This window comes from Saccopteryx bilineata, chromosome 1 (genome assembly GCF_036850765.1).
Source record: "Saccopteryx bilineata isolate mSacBil1 chromosome 1, mSacBil1_pri_phased_curated, whole genome shotgun sequence".
Classification (NCBI taxonomy): Eukaryota; Metazoa; Chordata; class Mammalia; order Chiroptera; family Emballonuridae; genus Saccopteryx; species Saccopteryx bilineata.
Window position 1 is genome coordinate 91,162,880 of NC_089490.1, and position 20,600 is coordinate 91,183,479.

Here is a 20,600-nt window from a genome sequence, read left to right on the forward strand (position 1 = left end):
ATTACAAAACAATTAAAATAAGAAAGAAAAAGTCCATCTGCCATCTCACATTAACACAACAAAATGTGATTTGACTTGTTGCTCCTTTTCCTTTCCCTTTCCCTCTTTTATTTTCAATGCTGTTGAGTAATGCCGCCTGGACTTTGGATGTACATTGTTTTGTAGCAGTCTGAGCTGTTTGATACTGACGTCATGGTGATTTTTTCCCTTGCACATCTTACTCAGAGTTACTGAACTCCAATTTGGCTGGTTTTATTAATGCACTTCCTGCCTCTACTTCCTTTCCTACTTTTCCTCTTTCCCAAACCTTTGTTTAGAGCTGTGACTGTTCTTTCTTTGCCCTTGATGGCTCTCCTTCCTGCCCGTGACCCCCCTCCCCAACCTTCTCTGTTCCCTGCCTTTTTGTTCTCATTACCCACATTCTGTTCCTGTCCTTTCCCCTTTTCCCTGCCCACCCTTTCTGTCTGTTCTATGCAGCTGTTGGTCTCTTGCTGACTGGTGGTCCCTGATTGGTTCTGGCCATTTTTCTTTTACTCGCTTGGGTGCATTCTGCTGTAGTAGCTAGTGTAAGCTCCTGCCCCACTCTAAATTCCTGTCTGTGAGAACCTTGCTCTTCACTTCCTCCTGTCTTTCCAGAAGTGATTGTTTTTCCTTTCTTTTATTTGTGTGTGTGTGTTTTTTAACAGCATGCTCTCAGTCTCATCATTGTTGTACCCCATTCTTTTTAAATGTGAAATGTTTGTATTATTTGGTGGGTCAAACTAGAGTAAATGGAGTTTCAAGCTCTTTTCCTCACATAGGAATATTACCACTATAAAAATCCTAAAAGACATATTAAGATATTTTTTAGTTCCAATTCTATCTAAAAATGGTCCTTCCGTAACTGTACAAATTTAACATAATGTAAACCCCCAGAGGCCAAATAAGACATTTATATTTTGTATGTTTGGTATTATTTTTCAAAACTGGTCTGTTTTATGATGTGACAACACGGTATATAGTCAAGTTCTTTGGTGAGGTTTCCCCTCCTTGTCAGAGCTCTGAGGCTGGTTCTGCCACTGGGCAGTGGTACCCGAACTGTAGCTTCTTTGGTCTTCTCTTCATTGGCACTGTCTTTGTAATACCTGCTCACCTGGTGCTGAGCATACTTTTATGCCCTTCCGTAGTGAAGGTGGAGAATACCAAAAAACGAAAGGAATAACAGCTTAATTTTTCTCATTTCTTTTAAATGCCTAATTTAAAGGTCTTCGGAAAACTTTATTCATAAATAGGTAGACCACATAGTCTAGAAAACTCACAATAGTTCCGAAATCTATCAACATGGAAATCTAAGTTCCTGTATTTGTTGACTAATTCTGAACAGTAAAATCTTACACAAACATACCAAAAATTCTGACCATTAAAATCGTTGAAATCCACAGATTTATTTTCTTATCTTCCTGTAAATCTATTTCCTGACCCATGTGGCAAGCCTCTATTTTATTAATGAACTTCAGAGTTCATGTGAAAATGGTCTCTAATTTACCATCTTCCCATATTTTCTATGATACAGAGACTCTCTATTAAGTGACCTCGAAAGAACTTGCTAATACATATTTTCTTTGGAGTGCTGGGTGGTAACATGGCCCTAGTTTTCCATTTGGAGCCTAAGAAACTGCATTTTACTCTTGTTAGCCTCATTTAATAAACACTTTAATTAAAATACAATATATTAATATTTTATATGCTATATTATTTATTTAAATCAGTGCTTTCTGAAATTTATATTTTAAACTGAGTACTATATTATTGGATGAGCAACTTCATGTTCCTTAATGTGGTCTGCTTCCCCCCCTTCTTTCTATTTTTAGGTGAATAATGCTACAGCTCGTGTAATGACCAATAAGAAGATGGTCACACCTTATGCAAATGGTAAGACATTATAAGTCATCTTCAGAATGATGTCATTTATTGTTGTATAAATATAAGTTTTTCATAAGCATCAAAGAATCTCTTGATTTCAGTCTTAAGACAGTTTGTTTAATTTACATGGCAGTAATTTCTTTACCTAGGAGGGTCTTTTACTTTTAGAAATGAACTTTTTTTTTAGAGGTGAGCTAATTTTTTTAGTTCTTCAGGTGTTACGGTCTCAGTAAAGTTCATTTGATACACATTGAGAACATGCATTTGAAGTTACCTATTATATTCACTCAAGTTAGGTCCACTAGAGCCCCCTTTTTTTAGCTGCTGTGGTTCTTTGTAATACATTATTAGGCTTGTCCATAATATTCTTGGGTGCTCACCAACTCTCACTTTTACTACTAATTCCTATTCATCTGAGCATGAGTGGACTAATTCTTGACCCCTTGCTCTCCTTTTTTCTAGAGGTAACAGTCATGAGGAATGTGTGTGTATCTTCTATTTTCTATTCCGTGACTAAATGTTATATAGTAAGTGTTAAAATTGTTTTTCATTGGCCCTGATGAGGGAGTCCGGGGCTCAGTGGATGAGGCGTCATCCCACACACAGTTATGGGTTTATTCCCCGGTCAGGGCATGTATGAGAAGCAGTCAATGAGTACACAACTAGATGGCACAACTAAGTAGAACAGCGAGTTGATGCCTCTCTTTCTCTCTCTCTCCCTCTTAATAGTCACAGAAAATTTTCTGTGACTATTTTGTCTTAACAGAAACAGAACTTTTACATCAGTTGTGATATTTAATCTAGACTCATGTTCTCTAAATGAAATGGGTTATAATTTTATCTGTTGTGCAACAGTGGTTTTGCAAGTTATGTTCTATAGGAACATCCTGGGGAAACTAAAAGGGTTGTGTCCTGAGGCCTCCAGCTCTGCTTTGGTCTGTGCAACACATTCCCTAATTGTATATTTTAGAGTTCTGCAATATTTATCTAGAATAAAAGGGGAATTTCTTCCTTTTTAGTGCTTTGTAAAACATTGACCCTAACTGCTGGAGTGACAGGATATGCTGGTAATGTCTAAGTCAAATAGAAATATAGTAGTATTGTGTGTATCCCATGAAGTATTTTTTTTTCCTAAAGTGAGAAGCGGGGAGACAGACAGACTCCCGCATGCGCCCAACCGAGATCCACCTGGCATGCCCACCAGGGGGCGATGCTCTGCCCATCTGGGACGTTGCTCCATTGCATCCAGAGCCATTCTAGCACCTGAGGCAGAGGCCATGGAGCCATCCTCAGCGTTCGGGCCAACTTTGCTCTACTGGAGCCTAGACTGTGGGAGGGGAAAAGAGAGAGAGAGAGAGAAACAAGAGGAAGAAGGGTGGAGAAGCAGATAGGCGCTTCTCCTATGTGCCCTGGCCTTGACTCGAACCTGGGACTTCCACACACCAGGCCAACACTCTACCACTGAGCCAGCTGGCCAGGGCTCCCATGAAGTCTTTAATAAATATATTTAACCCGGCTTTCAAGTAGATGATACAAATCAGCATAATTTGCATTTTCCCTTTTTATTTTATCAGTTGTGTGTATCATGTGATACCACCACCTCCCACTTTACCTCTTGTTTTCTTCTTTTCACTGCTATCACAGAAATGGAAGTGTCTGCAATTTTGATAAGAACCCAATGTAGACCAAAAAAAACAAAAAAAGGAGGCGAGGCAAAATATGTCAGATTTCCCATAGACGCAGGGAGAGTGGTGTGTCAGAGAAAGTACTGGAATTCAGAAGACAGAAATTCTACTTCTAGATTTGACTCTTCATTTCTTCAATTGGCAATCACATTTTTTTTAAGCAAGAGAGAAAGAGACAGACAGATAGACAGGAAGGGAGAGAGATGAGAAGCATCAACTCATAATTGTAACACTTACAGTTGTTTATTAATTGCTTCTCATACATGCTTTGAAGGTGGGGAGTGGGGGAGCTCCAGCTGAGCCAGTGACATCTTGCTTAAGACAGCAACCATGAGTCATGTCCATTATCCTGCATTTAAGCTGGCAACCTTAGGGTTTCAAATCTGTATCCTCGGCATCCCAGGTCAACGTTGTTTCCACTGCACCACCACCTGGTCAGGTGGCAGTCTCAGAATTTTAGCATCAGGAAGCTCTTTATAAGTCATCAAGGCCTGGCCAGTTGGCTCAGTGGTAGAGTGTCGGCCCAGCGTGTGAATGTCCTAGGTTCAATTCCCAGTCAGGGCACATAGGAGAAGCTCTCATCTGCTTTTCCACCCCTCCCCCTTGCGCTTCTTTCTCTCTCTCTCTCTCTCTCTCTCTCTCTCTCTTTCTCTTTCCCTCCTGCAGTCAGGGCTCAATTGGAGCAAACTGGCCCCGGGCACTAAGGATGGCTCCATAGCCTCCATCTCAATTGCTAAGAAGAGCTCAGTTGCTTAGCAACAGAGCAACACTCCAGATGGGCAGAGCATCACCCCTTAGTGGGCTTGCTGAGTGGATCCCAGTCAGGGTGAATATGGAATTCTGTCTCTGCCTCCTCTCCTCTCACTGGAAAAAAAAAACCCAAAACAAAAAATAAGAAGTCATCAAGGCCCTGGCTGGTTGGCGTAATGGTACAGCCTCTGCCCGATGTGTGGAAGTCCTGGCTTCTATTCCAATGAGGGCACACAGGAGAAGCACTCATCTGCTTCTTCACATCTCCCGTTTCGCTTCTTTCTCTTTCTCTCTCATCTCCTCCCACAGTATGGCTTGAGTGGTTCAAGCAAAATTGGCCCAGGTGCTGAGAATGGATCCATGGCCTTGGCTTCAGGCCCTAAATATAGCTCGGTTGCCAAGCAACAGCGGCAGCCCAGCCAGGCATATCATTGCCTGGTAGGGGCTTGCTGGGTAGATCCCAGTTGGAGAACATGCTGGAGTCTGTCTCCTCCCCGCCTCTCATTTATTTTTTTTAAAAAAGTCATCAAAATCCAATTCTCTTAGCTTATTATTATTATTTAGGAAACGCCCCAAAAAAGAGAATACTTATTGTTCCAGAGGTTAATACCTATCTTGGGTTTTGTGAAGGTCAAAATGACATAAACATCTGTGAAAATACTTTGTAAATTGTAAATTGTACAAAACTAAACATTCAGGATAATACAACGTGCATCCATTGTATGCATTTAAAAGAAGTTCTTAAATAATAGTGCCATTGGTAGGAAAGAGGAAGGGTCACTTTTGAATACTATTCTAAATCAATATTGAAGTCTAATAGAGCCACATTTTTTTATTGATTAATTTTAGAGAGAAGGAGGAAGGGAGAGAAAGAGTAAGAGGAAAACAGAGAAACGTTGATTTGTTGTTCCACTTAGTTGTACATTCATTGGTTGCTTCTTGTATGTGCCCTGGCTGGCTGGGTATTGAACTTGCAACCTTGGCATTTCGGGGCGATGCTCTAACCAGTGGTCGGCAAATCGCGGCTCGCGAGCCACATGCAGCTCTTTGGCCTCTTGAGTGTGGCTCTTCCACAAAATACCACGTGCGGGCGCTATCTCGATAAGAAATGTACCTACCTATATAGTTTAAGTTTTAAAATTTTGGCTCTCAAAAGATATTTCAATCATTGTACTGTTGATATTTGGCTCTGCTGACTAATGAGTTTGCCGACCACTGCACCAACCCAGCCTAATGGTCAGGGCCTAATGGATCCACATTTTAGAAATCTACATCTGCAGTGTTAAGGGTTCTGACATGAGTGTGTTAGGTGCCCTGTGATGAATTCTCAACATTTAAGTTTCACTTTATTCGTCTGAAATTGCAAAACATTGCAGTAGGATTTGAACCCAGACTTGGCCCAATTTTTATGTAGAACCCTGAAGAGGCATATCTGTGAGCACAGAAAATAATGAATGGAGATTGGATTGATTCAGAATGAATGGGTTTTCTCTGGAATAATAGAGCCATTTAAATCTGATAATAGACTGTTTCTTCTTTCCATTTTTTAATTTTATTGAGCAGCGGCGGCACATGTTAGGCCTTTAGCAAATAAATAGTATATAAGAAGTAAACCAAAGAGCTGGTTTTTCAGAAACGTAATAGGGCATGTTTGCTTATGTATGTATAACATTCAATAAATATTTATTGATTGAAGTGTTTATATGTAATTCTAATCTTTAACAGTGGGCAGTAGGACGTTTTTTTGTTTGTTTGTTTCTGTTTTTAATACTTGCCATAGTCCTATCAATATAAAAAGGGAATGAAGAAATACAATTGACACCAAACCTGATGTTTGGAAATACTTAAAATTTATAAATATTTACACTAATGTAATGTTCAACAGCAGTCTAGTATCCTTTAGCTAAAAAGTTTAACTTATATGTGTTCATTACAAATTAAAATCTCAGAAGATATGCATTGAGGTTGGGAATGTAGCTTGAACTTTATTGTGTGTTTCTCCTTGTTGACTTGGTTACCTCAGTGAAATCCCAGTGGTAAATCCCAGTGAAAGGAGGTTTCAATCAAACGTGCAGTTCAAAGATTCAGGTCAGATTTGAATTCAGTCAAAGGACTGAATTCAAATTTACCTTTATAAAACAACTAGAGTCATAAACAGTGTTAAGATAGATATGGAAATATATCACAGTGTGGTATAGAATGACATGCACTGTATTCTGCCTTTTTCCTTTTTCTAAACAAAGGGCAGGGTATTAGGCAGTTGAGACTGTACAGAATGCCAAGATTTATTTTTCTTTTTCCTTCTGTCATTCACTTTCCATTTTCCTTTCTTCCTCCCAACTTTTCTCTCTCCTCACTTGTACTTCTCCCCCAATTTCTCATTATCCCTTCACTGTGCTCATCCTGCTTAAAGATATTCAGGTCTGGAAATGGCATCACCCTCTCATATAAACCTCAACTAGCATTTTAAAGAAAAGTTGGGAATAGACAAAAATAAACCCAAAGAGGTGCGAACCCAGCTTGCGCATCACTGCTTTTCCTGATTCATTATGTTGTCTTAAGTGCTCACTGCCCTCTCTTCCTTTTCAGGTTGGAAATTAAGCCCAGTAGTTGGAGCTGTATATGGCCCCGAGTTATATGCAGGTAGTATTTAAGTTGCCTTTTCCATGTGTGCTCTTTAACTGTAACAACAGCTGTTGTTTTGCAATTTACTATTTCTTTGTAATCTTTTTGCTTTTTTTTTAAATTTCTCTTAAATGCAATCAGCATCCAGCTTTCAAGCAGATGTGTCCCTAGGCAATGATGCAGCAGTGCCCCTGTCAGGAAGAGGGGGTATTAACACTTACATTCCTTTAATCAGTAAGTAGCCTATATTGACCTGGCATGGGTTTTGACTGTTTTGACTAAAGGAGGCATTCCTGGGAGAGGAAATACTGTCATAATGCCATAATGCCCTGATGCTCTGTCCTGCTTAGCTTGTGCTTGAATCCTTCTGAGCAAAGAGGAAGATTGCCACAAAACGTAAATAGTTGGAAAAGGCAGGAGCACATGAGGGTCGGTAAAGAACATTTAGCAGTTTGATGATAAAACAAAAGAAGTATTTGTGGAATATATTATGCACACAAGTCAGCTTTGGGCCTTCTGGTAGAGAATCACTTCAGGTACCTCCAGTATTACTGATTATTCTCTACTCTGTTAATATCCCTAAAGTTACTTTGACCTGAGCCATTTTGCTTCAGCAAGAGGTATAATTAAACCGAGTTCAGTGGAATCAGTGTCTTCACATGCCTTCCAGAGGCTAGCACACTTAAAACAGACCCTTAGACAAGATCTGCCTCTTTAGAGGATATAGGGCCGCAGTGGAGAGGTAGTTTCCCTCTTGTTTTACATTTCTGGCTTAAAACATTTTAGATAAAGGAAAAAAGTTGACGAATGAGATGAAATGTCTAAAGACTGTTGTGTGCCTTGGAGTTTTACATCTTGTAAAAACACAAAAGAATACTTCTATGATGAATAATTTTATATGCACATAATAATGTTTAGAAACAATGTTTAAGCTGCCCAGAGAAATTAAGTCTCATCTCTGACTGTGGCAGTAGATCTTAGAGCTTCTTGACCTGCTTCTCACCAGCTTGCATTGTAGTGCTAGAATTGAGAAGGAGCAGAGAAAACTCAGGATTTGTGCTGAATAGGCATGGTACCCTTGGCTTTTGCATATTGGGTCTCTTTCCGTTCTTTTTTCAGAAAAGTTATGGTCCAGTACATCTTTTTAATCTTCCCCGTAATTAGTTCAGAGCAAGTTGTGATTGTTACACCTACTGTTGAATGCAAATTGACATTTCTGTCATATTTTGGGTCTCCCTTTAGTTCCTGGCTTTCCCTACCCAACTGCAGCCACCACAGCGGCCGCATTCAGAGGAGCCCATCTGAGGGGCCGGGGGCGGACAGTTTATGGTGCAGTCCGAGCGGTACCTCCAACAGCCATTCCCGCCTACCCAGGGTAAGTATTACTTTTCAAAATAAGCAGTTGGATAAGAAAATACCATGGCCCTCTTAAAATGTCTGGGACATTGCCGTGCCACATAGTATAATTTCTAAGAATATTTGCAAATTAATGGATTAGATGGCAAGAACCAAAAAATACCATCATCAGAATATAACAAATATTAATTCATTATATAAATCTTCATTTTGGCCACCTTAAGCCCTCAAGATAGTGGCTTAAGACAGTAGCCAGAACCGTCTTGTGTTTACTACCAACGTGTTGGCATGGAGTTTACTCAGCATCGCACGAATATGGATTAACACTACTGCAGAGAACCAAAAAAGGAGCTCAAGATTGTAGTACAAGACTGCATCTGCTGTGTTCACTCTATCACCACCCTGGGTTGGGGCTGAGGCTATCACACGTGCCCTCCCTTTGGTTTCACTGCCCGGGTGGTGAGCAGCAGAGCTAGCTACCCACAATGGATTTGCTTTCTTTGTAGGAAACGGATTAAAAGAGGTTAATTCAAAGATGAACCAAGTCCAATTGAATCAAGGGAGAGAGGGAGAAGTAGGAAGAATTAAACTACAGTTGGCTTCTGAATGATGGTAAAACAACTAATGTAGCTGAGCATCCTTCACCCTTTGATTTTTGTACGGAGGGTGTCTCATGCAGTGGAATGATTCCATAGCAACAAATAAATCCTTTGTTAATGAATGGGGAGAGGGAGTGAAGATGGCAGGTTTTGTTCTTAGTTATTTCTCAGTGTCAGCCTAAAAGGTATATTTTTGTAGTGGACTTTTTATAAGTTAGCTGTATCAAGGATTTTCCTTTCTCAAAGATGTGACATTTGTGTTCTTCCTCTTTTCTCTGCCTGTGACAGGTTTTTTTCATATTCTCATGGAGGAGTAAACATAGTGACAGAGGAGCCTAGTCATTGCTGCTTAGTTAAACTATAAAGAGAAAGAGCTTCCTTTGTAGGTCCTCTTCTGATGCAAAATTGGCTTTTCAGGTGTGCTAGTTAAAGGACAGGCCATTGGGGTCCTCCATTACATGGAATTAAAGCATAATTTTAGTAGATAAGACAAGTATACATGTTGAAGAGGGCAGGCTCCAAAGCCACTGGAAGGGAACTACTTTAGAAATAAACGTTTGCTTACAATGTATAGATGTTTAAATCCCATGCATTCCATCATCTCCATCTTCTGCCATTACTTACTTTTAGTTCTATCCTTTTTTCCTTCTTAACTTGACCTTTGACCTTCAACCTCTGACATCTCTTTCTAAAGAAGTAAATAAAGGTGCAATGCTGTTTCATCAAAAACTATTTAAGTAAAACATAAAAACAAACGTTTTAGAAGTTCTACACACTAGGAAAATTGTTCATGAAGCGTCTTCCATTTCAGTCCAAGAGAGTTTACCATCACATTTGCAAAGAGATGCTGCTCACCAGAAACATGGGACTTTATTTTGTAATATTCTGCAGTTACTTTAAAGTGATTGAATTCATTCCTGTTCAATGTAGGACATTTCAATATATTGGCCAAACTTGAAAACCTAGTCTTTACAAGTCTATGAAAGGAATACATTTGCCCAAAGATATTTTATCTTTGTGTCTATTCACATCAATTTCCGTGCATTATTACATTGAACACTGATTTCCCATGTTTTCTTTTTTATTAACTAAACCACTTGTTTACATGGAAGATGGCAAGGAATAAGTCCAGTATTTTATGAGGAATGGCTTAAAATTGCTACTCAGCTTAGTAAAATAATGTCATCATTAATCATTGTGCTCTAGTCTCCTTGTGGGATTTGATACAGGGAATATTGGAATTCTTCTAGAATTTAGGTGAATATTCTCAGTAAGGGATGCAACTTCATGTAAAATGTATTCATGTTTTTAATGCCACCAGTCTTCTCTATAGAAGAATTTTTAAAAAAATCTTTGCCTATATCCCTGTACTAATCACCACTTGGCATCAGCACTTTGCATTTGATCAGCCTTCTCATTAGGAGCAAGTCTCTTATAAAAATGCATTTGAGAAGCAGATTACTTTCTAAATATCATTCTTTAACTGCAATTAGAGACTCTGAAAATGGATAGAATATAGCCAAATGTACATCACAGATGAGTTAAATTTGCCTGTAGTGTAATATAAAGGCACAGCATATCTGGGGCATTGTAGATGTGACCATGCTATCCTGTAAACACAACACAATGTCAGTGGAAGTAGAATTCAGAAACTTTCCCACTACCTGTAAGAAGGATGTGATTTCATATTCAAGTTAAAAATATGATTTGATTGATTTTACTTGCTAGCTTGTTTATTGTAACAGAGAGAGTAGTGGTGAAATTTTCCAGTTTGTTTAGTTGAATAAACAATAAACAGAACTTCTCATTTAAAATAGCCAAATCTTGATTTAACAAACATGAAGAAGAAAGTCTCTTATCTCTACCACTGTTCTATATTTCTTGATCCCGAAGTAATATTTTGGGGAAAGTATATGCACAAAAATGCACAAAATACTTCAAAAATTTTAAAATCTGTGTTTAATTTTATTAGTTTAGTGTTGCATAGGATTAAAACAAAGTGTCATGTACTTTATTGGATACAAATTAATTTTCTCAACAGGGAAATAAACCCTTTTACTCCCTATCAGCTCAGCTGCCTTTTCAGTTTTATTTTTAAATAAAACAGGTCATGTCCAGAATTTCAGTTAACAATTGTATTTTTCAGAATTCCATGATATTCTTATGGTCAAAAAGGAACCCTTAAAATCTCCCTGTTACTCCTTCCCACTCTGGATTATATTGTTACTATCTGGGATCCCCACTGCAACTTTCAATTCTTGGACCTTGGACCAATCACCTTAACCTTTATTAGCTCATTATCTCTGCTTGTGAAAGCAATGCATTGTGGGTATTTTTGGTTGTGTTTTTTTCTTTTTTTTTTTCTTCTTTTTTTTAATTACATTTCTCTGTTTACTTTGGCCAGAATTGATTGACTTGTTTTTCTGAGGTGTTGCATTGGTTCTTAAAATGCTGAATAATAATACTTTGCATGCTTGTGTGATCAGCCAAATCTTATCGCATGTCTAATGTGCAGGGTAAAAAGCAGGTGATGTATGGATATCAGAAAAAATTGATATATTACTACAAAAACAAAAATACTAAATGTAATTTTGAAATATACTTTTGCCTAGGTCCTGCCTTAATGGAATTCTTTGGGTTAATTCTTTTCATGTTAAACCCCTTTCTTCCCACCAGCCCCTGTGCCCCCACTCACACATACACAACAACTTTTAATGCTCTATAGCAAAAAATCTTCCTCTTAGGGCAAGTGTATGTTTAAGTGTATGTTAATCCAGGTATGAAAAGTGAATGTTTCCAATCCAGGGGATTTTCTGTAGCTACATTAGGCCCTCTGGGAGTGCTCTTTGTTTTCTTCTTACTTTAGTTACCAGACACGCAGGTCCTTCGTTCCAGGTTTGCATTCCCTTCCCTTTTTGCATGTCCTGGAGCTGAGTCACGTGCGTGCACCTTCCTGTTTCCTCACTGACTGGCCATGGCCCGAGCCCAGGTCGTGTATTCATACATCACCTGCCCGTGTAGAGCGCATGTGCATGCTGCCGTCCTCAATAACCGGAATGTGTTTCTGTTCTTTTGTTTTTTTGTTTTTGTTTTTGTGTGGATTTTCTGCAGTGTGGTTTACCAGGACGGATTTTACGGTGCTGACCTCTATGTAAGTACACACACTGGGGCCTTCTTGACCCCACCCCCTGACAAGCCAGCCTTTTTTTTTCTTTTTTTTTTTTTTTAATTTGGTTTGTTGTTTTTTTGTTTTGTTTTGTTTTTAAATATAATTTACTTGGTTTTTATTTCCTTTTTCCTTGTGGATATATATATGTATTTATATATTTAAGAATGCAAGCATGCTTCTCTGCCACTGCGCTTGCCCCTGGGTGCAAAAACTAAGCCTTTGGGTTTCCTTATCATTGCTAGAGTCAGTCTACTGGACATATTCTTTTCCCTTCCTTTACCCACAGATGCTCTATGGATCACTGATATATTTATGAGATGATCAGCAGGTTAAAAGTCTCACTATTATCGTATCATGTGCATACACAAATGACAGGACAGCGACCGAAACCAACTTCTCCCCTTCTCTGCTTTTCTCTCATTTCACATCCCCCTTTAGGTCATTAGAGCTTTGATTTGTGTAGATGGCAGTGAGCTTCCTGAGTTGTGTGTTTTCTCATTTTATATACTTTGAGGGAATACTGTTATTTGGAAGAGAAGGAAGGAACTGATCCCAGTGAAGGGTGAGTAGTACTGGGAGGAAATCAGATATTCAGTTGCCTGAGGCCTTTCTTTCTTAAAAGGTTCACAGCACTGCATCTCTTTTCTTAAGAACCATCTAGAGGGAAATGAGTGGCAGAATTAGTGACCTAGCCATGTTAACATGTAATTCATTATTTAACCTGTCTAGCTATAACTAAAGTTCTGTGATGAGTTTGTCACATATTATTTAAAATATAGACAAAGTAATCTAACTGACAAAGAGTAAAAGTTTGTGAGTTTTGAAGTCTTTTATTGGGACCTCTCCAAAAGATCTTTTTTCTAAATGCAAACTTGGTCTAACCACCAAATTATTTAAAAAACAAAACAATTTCATAAGATAAACTTGTTACCATGAAATTATTCCTTGGGCCTAGGTTATAGTTGTCTGGAAATGCTTTTTCTACCCTTACCTCCCAAATCAGTAAAGGTACCCTTTTAGTGAACTATTATTTTTCAAATCTGCCAAAGATTCCCTGGCAGTCTAAAAACGCTTGTGCACTTTCAGAACACACTACAGGCAGTGTGTAGCAGGAAGTAGAGCGAGGATAAAGTGATCCTCTGCGTTACTGAGGCAGCTGCGCACCCTGTCCTGTGTAGAGTAGCCCTTCACAGTGTCCTTTAACTTGACACTGGCGCTTTAAGGAACCTTAGCCGTGATTTGGTTCCAACCCTCTCACTTCATAGTTATGTTTCTTAGAGAGATTGTGACTCATCCTGAATTAATAGTTATTTGTATAGCCAAGCATAAAACCCAATTAATCCATATTTCATTTCCTATCTTAGCATTTAATTAAAATTCACATCTTTCCTCATATGATTTTCAAGAGGTCTGGAAAGATATATTCTTTCCTGTGCTCATAGTGATACTTGAAAATTAGGGGAATATATCCTAATTTTAGACTGAATTACACTTTTCTATATATACATATGATTTTAGCACATTCATTCTCCCATATACATTAGGATCCATGTTCTCATGAAATTCATCTTTATGTTATTAAACTTGTTTTCTTGAAATCTGGTCTGTTAGAGCATGCTTTTCCATATGAATTCTTTCTTAAATCAAGTTTTTTTTTTCTCTTTCTAATGTCTCCCATTTTGGAGATTTTTTGAGTATGGCCTACTCTACCTTATTAAGATTTGCCAACTTCCACCTTTTTAAGTCAACCAACCAGATATTTATTGACAATTATCTAATTTCCTTACTTCGTAATGTATGATTTTATTAAGAGAGAAGTGATTTTTCTGTACTAGTTGAGAAAATACTCTTGAATTTTTAAATCTGTTTATTGGATTACCATTTCAAACTACACAGAAGTAATTCAGTGACCTCATCAAACTATTTTTTTTGACTGATGGCCCCTTGTTGATAAAAAGAATTAACAGTAATATTATTATAATTTTTTAGTTCCCATTTTAAAGCAGTTACTTGGAGGGAAAAGTTGGTCACTAGGACTGCAATAATATTTAAATCCACTGTTGAAAAATAAGACTACATTATGAGGTAACTGTTGAATGAGGCCTGATAGAACTATAGCTTTTAAAACTTTATATTCCCTGTTCCTTAAATGAGAATACAAAGGACGTGTCTTAAAAACACACACAGGAATGCACTGTTGTTTCCCCTTAAGTCTGTTCTGCTTCTCTCTGTACATTTTTCCTTCTGTGGACCTCTATCCAGGTGTGTTTAGCTCTTGTTTCCTCAGAAGGCAGGGTAGAAGTAGAAGTGAAGGGTTTATCTAGTATAGAATGTGCACTGAACTTGAGAAATGACATGAGGGCCAAGAGTTTAAATTGCTGGTTTTGCTCTGTTACATTAATTTAGACTGTTAATTGTAGAGGTTTTTGAAATCTCTTTTTTCCTGTCCTGGTCTTAGGCCATGATCCCTGCTAGCCATTTTCTGCCTTTCTCTTTCTTTTATGGCTCTTATCTGGAGAACTGATCTAGCAATTGTGCCCATAATTTGTAAAGTGACCCCACCCCCACCCCAGAATAAGACTTGGGAGTGTAGCAGATAGATTGTATGTCTACCCCACCACACACCCTTTTGGCCAATAGAAAAGGCATGGTTCACCCTAATTCACTTAAGTGGGTAACAAAATGCTTCAAATTCTCATCATATGAAAAGCATGCTTGCATCTAAAGGAAAGAAAAGGCTGGTGGCCCTTCAGTGGGCTTTTTGTATGATTGTTTTCCTTCCACAGCTGTGTTTTTTGAACTGCTCTTCCTGTGTTCTGTTATAGAATAGTCTTACAGGAACCAATCATTAGCGCTAAAATACCTCAGGTAGGAGTGCCAGTGTGACCTGCCAATCAATCAGATTGTGGATTGCAGTGAAAAAAATTGAATTATACTAACCATTCCAGCTCCACGTTAGAGATGGGAACAGAGGCTTTTTTGGACAATCAAGACTTGTGAGCGTGTGATCTAAGCCCTGCTACCTCAGCAGTGCACACAGTCAAGTTCATACATGATGGTACCACCTTAGAATAAAGTGCTCCTGCCCCATTGCCACATATCCACACCAGGCGTGTTACTGCACTGTCCCATCACTGCCCCCTCCTTTAGTCCATTAATCACATTGAACAATGGTGTTTAAACCAGTCTTTCATATTTGGAGAGCGTAGTAGATGGGAACATTTTCTTACTACTATGAAAGAAATGAGAAAAGCAAGTACAATCTGTCCAAAGAGAACTCCTGAATTCCAAATTGGGCCCTATAGTGGAGTCATAGTAGTAATTGGACTGTGCTGCTGCATAAGGTTGAAGTTGCCTTAAAAATCTAGACATACTACAATTGAAACATGTATCTCCTTCCACTTTTCCTTTTACCTTAAAACAAGATGAGTTCATTTGAGTAATAACACACTGTTAGAAGGTTTGCTATGAGTAGCTGGGTACTAGGAGAGCTTTTCACAGTCAGTCAGTTTGTTCATGTATCAAGTCTACCCAGTAAGACTTTGGACATGAACAACTTTGGGGACATGTGTAACAGTAGAGTGTTTGAAAGGGTTTAATTCATTAAAGATGATCCCTCCTCTATCTAAAAGTACCATGTTTCCCCATGTATAAGACACACTTTTTTCTTTTAAATTTGGGGTCTAAAAATTGGGTGCATCTTATGCAGTGGTTATAGATTTTTTTACTTGCATTTCCCACTTTTTTACGCAGATGAGGAGTTGTATGAATTTTATGATGCATAAAACTTGAGTTCAATAACTTATGTAATACTTTTTTCTTCTTTTAAATTTCGGGCCCCAAAATTAAGGTGTATCTTATACATAGGGAAATACGGTAATACACGAGAGATATATTAAGTTGATCGTAACAGTTTCTTCTCTTAACCTCAATTTCAAATAGTAAGGGATTTTAAGTAGTTTAAATTTAGTTTTTATAACTACTATTCTTCAAAGTAGATAATAGGTCTTTCAATCAAAAGCAGAATAGTATTTAATTATAACCTTTTGTACTCACACTCTGTGTTATTCACTTTCAATTAGAAGTGCCCTGTTGCCACATAAGAACTCTGTCTGCTACAGAGCCCCTCACACGAGAGCAGTCTAGAGCAGTCTAGCCAAAGTGGGAGGAGGAGAGGGAAGGAAGGGCTTAGAATTGTGTAGTGACAAATAACAGGAGTCACAGAGGCCCAGCATTCAACCCCAGCCAGCGAGAATAGCTCTCTCTGCTGCAATGATTTTCAGCACTGCACCTGCCATTTCCCCACCCCTGCCCCCACTCTTGATTTAGAAATCTGTGCACCACATATAGGGAACAAACTCCCATTTTGTCTGCTGGTCTTGAAATACACACTCTTCTCAGTGTCATATAATGTCATTGTCTTCCAGGTAGAACGAAGGTGTCTTGACATCACATGCTCACCAAAGTCCTGTTTTAATGTAAACCTAAAACAAAAATATAATAAAAGCAAAGGGTAGGTTGAAATCAAGACAAGGGGAAAGTCTGCCAGTGTGGATTAAGCTACTAGATTGGCAGATAAAGGTCAGATACAGGAGGGGCGATATGTAGAACCCCTTTGTTTTGTTCTGGTGTAAAACATAGCTGCAGAACTGTGCAGAAAATCCTGTGGTCATTGTGGCAACATTATAAAGCTAATTAGATGATAAATTAGGTTGAGTGCAGTAGAAAATCCCTAAGCGGTGACATTGAGCTATGGAAAACTGAGACTTGAACAATAACAAACAAATCTTAAAGGTAACAGCATTTTTCTTTGAAAAGCCTGGAGTTTGAAGGCAGAGTTATGTTATGGCCAAGTGAAAATATATTGTGCTGACACAGGAAATATTGTAAAAGGACACTGGATCAGACATCTGGGTGTTGACAGAGGCAAGCCACATACGTGAGTGCTGAGGCCAGCACTGGGCCATGTTGTCAGAGCAGTTGAAGAGGGCAGTGATGTAGCCTTGGGCCGCCCCAGTTGGGAACACTAGGAGTCATTCAGAATAAATTGCAAAGGAATATGAAAGTCATTATTTTTAAAGGGGCATGTGTATATTTGGATCAGGCTTAGCCATGCCAAATTGATCTAGCAGTCAGGGTTCCAGAAAGCTGTCCGTGTGCCCTCCTACATCAGGGTGTGCTGTGGCCATGCTAATCCCCATTTTTTGTTTTATCTCAAATCACACACAGATAGAACCTGCAAACTGCTTCAGATCAAACAGGTCTGATTGTGTGTAAATACATATGTCCTTTTTAATTTTTATTATTAATGGTTGCTTCAGTTTTGCATCAGTGCATGGTTAAAAGCAATACACATCAGCTATTTCATGACTTCATATCTCCAAATGAATTATTTCTCCTCTTTTTTTTTGTTTGTTTGTTTGTACAGTCAGCTGAAGAAATGTTAACATCTCACTCTAAATCTCTCAGTGGAGTCTCTGTTCCCTTCTCTGATATAACAGATGGGTTACTGCTTGTTATAATTATTAACATTGTGGTGTGGGCCAGGGCTCGGGTGGGCAAGATTTCCTCTTTCCTTGGGCTGGGGAGGGGCCAGTTGTTAGGGTATGGAATGTTAACTCAAGTGGTGACTGACTGTTTCCGTAATACCAGGTCGTTGTGGCTGCACGCTCTAGTAATTGAGGCTGTGTACTTCACCGAGCTTGTGGTAGAGCCTAGGGCAAACCGCTGTCCCAAGAGAATGCTGGGATAGATAGAGTTAGCCAATACGAGTCTGAACGTGGTGATTTTGCTGGTTGTTTTAGCTCCAGATGTTGGCATGCTTAGTTTTTAATGTGATTAATAAATGTGGCGCCATATCCCCTCCCCACGCCTGAACCCTGTCTCTCCTACCCCTTCCCCACCCTTGTTCTTTTTGAAAAACTTAAGAGACAGTAATGAAAACCTTGGTGTTTCAAACTGCACTTTGTTCTCATGTTCTAGAAAAGACTTCCGATTTTTTAGTAGAAATGAAATTAAGAAAAATTTCTCAGCCTCGAATCTTTTATTCAGTCTTAATTTGGAATAGAAATAAATATATCTGAATTTTCTTTATCTTACATTTTATATTATGTGATGTATTTTGTTGAATAAACAGTTTAAAGGAGGTGCAGAAACACTTTAAAATAAGACTACCTCTAAGTAAAGCAAATTTATAATATACATTTAATTTTTCTAATTTTGGGATGGTCACTAATGAATTACCAAATTCATTTATTAGGATATTACCTGCCCATCCTAAACACAGACCCCAGAAGACGTCTCGGTAACACAATTACCATAAAGTAATTAGGAGAGTAGTCATGTTGAAATATTATCTGCTTTTAAAAAGTTAATATACTTTTTCTTAACGCTGATATTCTTGTTAAGTCTTGTCAGTAAAATATTTGCACCCCTGCCCTGTTTTCCTGAATTTGAGTAGCAGAAAGCCCCATTAAATTCAAACTCCAAAGTCAGAGTTCACTCATTATAGAACTACACTACTATAGATGGATTTTGTCTGCTACCTTCTGGCTCAGAACACAGCTTCTTTCCCAGTCCGATCTGTTTTGGGTCAATTAACAATAACATAACCCCAAAACATTGAATGCTGGTAGCTTCTTGCAGGCTGAGGAAAGTGAGGGAAATGGTTCTATTGGGAACTTCATTCAAAGCTCTTTTTCCCAGAAATAATGCAGGGCTGCTCAAAGCTATATTGATACAGTATGCTCCCCAGTATCTCTGTCTCAGTGAGCCTTCTGGTGCAGAACTTCAGTTTTTAAATGTTTTACTCAAGTAAACATAAGTTGGGCATTAACTGCTTTTATTACATGGACTTTTGGAATTTTTAAAGATTATTTTGGTGTTTGAAGAAATACTAGAGATAGACCACATAATGCTTGTTTGTCGTCTTGGTTTATAAAGGTGATAACACTGCTGTAGACCTCACAGTAGCAAAGTTTAATTTTAAACTGATGGAAACATCTCTAATTGTAATGAAAAATTGAGTTGAGCCTTTATGGTTCATTTAAAGCTTAAAATTTCAACTATAATTATTAGCTCGTTGCTCTGTTTAACAAATGCTTCTACTTTATTTCCTCTTCAGAAGTTTGAAAAAGCAATCAAGAGAAGCTTAAGTTTGTCTGTAAATAATGTAATGTATATGTACGGGATGTACATATAGACATATATATGGCCAGGATGTACAGCTTTGCCCAGTTCATCTGGCCGGCCAGTTCCCACAGAACTGACTAGTATTAAAGGAAACATGATTGAAAATAGCTAGCTCCTGAGGGTGCTTCCTGCCATATCCCTGTTCATTACCATTTCATTACCAGTGTTTGATAATATTAATTAGTTTCTCATGTACATGAATATCTGTAGAAGAATTTGTAATTGAGAAGTAAATATTTACTTTCCTAAGTCATTCTCTTGAAGAACGAAGGATGAATGCTACATAACCACTGAGAGCCAGGCAGGGATTTTCTTAAATGCATATTTGAAGCTACTTCTAATGAGTTCAAGCAGATAAATTTAAAGAGCAAATTTTTCTCCACAGTGCACTTTCTTTAGTTAGAGAAAGCATAAATTATATAAGAAGGAAGCAAAAACCTTTAGAAGCCTGTAAGAAATTATAGGTATTTCCAAAATAAGATTTGAACAGAAACAAAAGCAACAAGCTATAAGCTGCCATCTCAAATGGCTGAAAAGAGCAAGAGTCCCCTTAGGAAGTACTGGTTATCAGCAGAGCATCTGAGATCTTGTCCCCAGCTTATGTTCTTAGTTTGGCTCAGATAAACTCTCATTAAGAAAAAGAAAAGGAAAATACTTGTTATCAATCCTAAATGTAAATCTGAAATTCCTTGCATAGTTAGCAAAACTTGAACATTGGGAGGACTAAGAAGTAGATAGCACAGGGCAGAAAGCTCTGACGCCCGTGAGAAATGGACACGCCAACTTATAGAACAAAATGTGCTGTAATTCACTCCTAAATGGTGTCAGAATGGGCCACTTGAGCATAGTTATATTTGATAAAGAAAGGCAGTAATAAAAATTTACGCCCGAGTTACGTTTAGATAAAATAGATGAATTCAAGAACAGTCACGAAGAAACAAAATGTAGGGCTTGCCATTTTGGAATAGCCTATCTTGTGTGGCATATGTGAGTACCTTTGTATTACTTCCGGTTCACCCCAACAGTGCACACCTTCACAGTATTTGGTTCATTGAAACTGAAGAGAACTAGCAGGACATGATCATTGAAAGTCCTTAGGACTGAGAGGACATTTGAACCTTTGGAAAAGCTCTCCAGCATGCTCTACAATCAGGATGTGAGTCCAGAATCTTTTCATGGAAGGAGGAGAATAAATGCAGTTAAATGCTTGGGAGGAAGGTGGGTTCTTAATCTATTTGAATCCAGCCAAAGGGGTCACAGCCATTTCTAGTCTGATTTGCCTTAGTCTGAAATACAGATTGGAGTTAGCAAACTTTTTCTGTA

General features: G+C 38.4%; 1 protein-coding gene across 20 annotated transcripts in view; it reads left to right on the plus strand.

Annotated features, from left to right (window-relative positions):
• The window catches only part of RBFOX2 (RNA binding fox-1 homolog 2), a 326,779-nt gene that overhangs the window by 297,940 nt on the left and 8,239 nt on the right, over positions 1-20,600 (plus strand). For 8 of the 20 annotated variants that reach the window (XM_066259663.1, XM_066259653.1, XM_066259568.1 and 5 more), the window contains 5 exons: positions 1,851-1,911; positions 6,927-6,980; positions 7,104-7,196; positions 8,193-8,337; positions 14,912-14,954. In XM_066259663.1, coding sequence (XP_066115760.1) covers positions 1,851-1,911; positions 6,927-6,980; positions 7,104-7,196; positions 8,193-8,337; positions 14,912-14,954 — 396 coding nt within the window. Of the gene's footprint in view, positions 1-1,850; positions 1,912-6,926; positions 6,981-7,103; positions 7,197-8,192; positions 8,338-12,028; positions 12,069-14,911; positions 14,955-20,600 lie in introns of all 20 variants that reach the window. The other 12 variants (XM_066259693.1, XM_066259672.1, XM_066259616.1 and 9 more) reach the window with 5 other exon arrangements.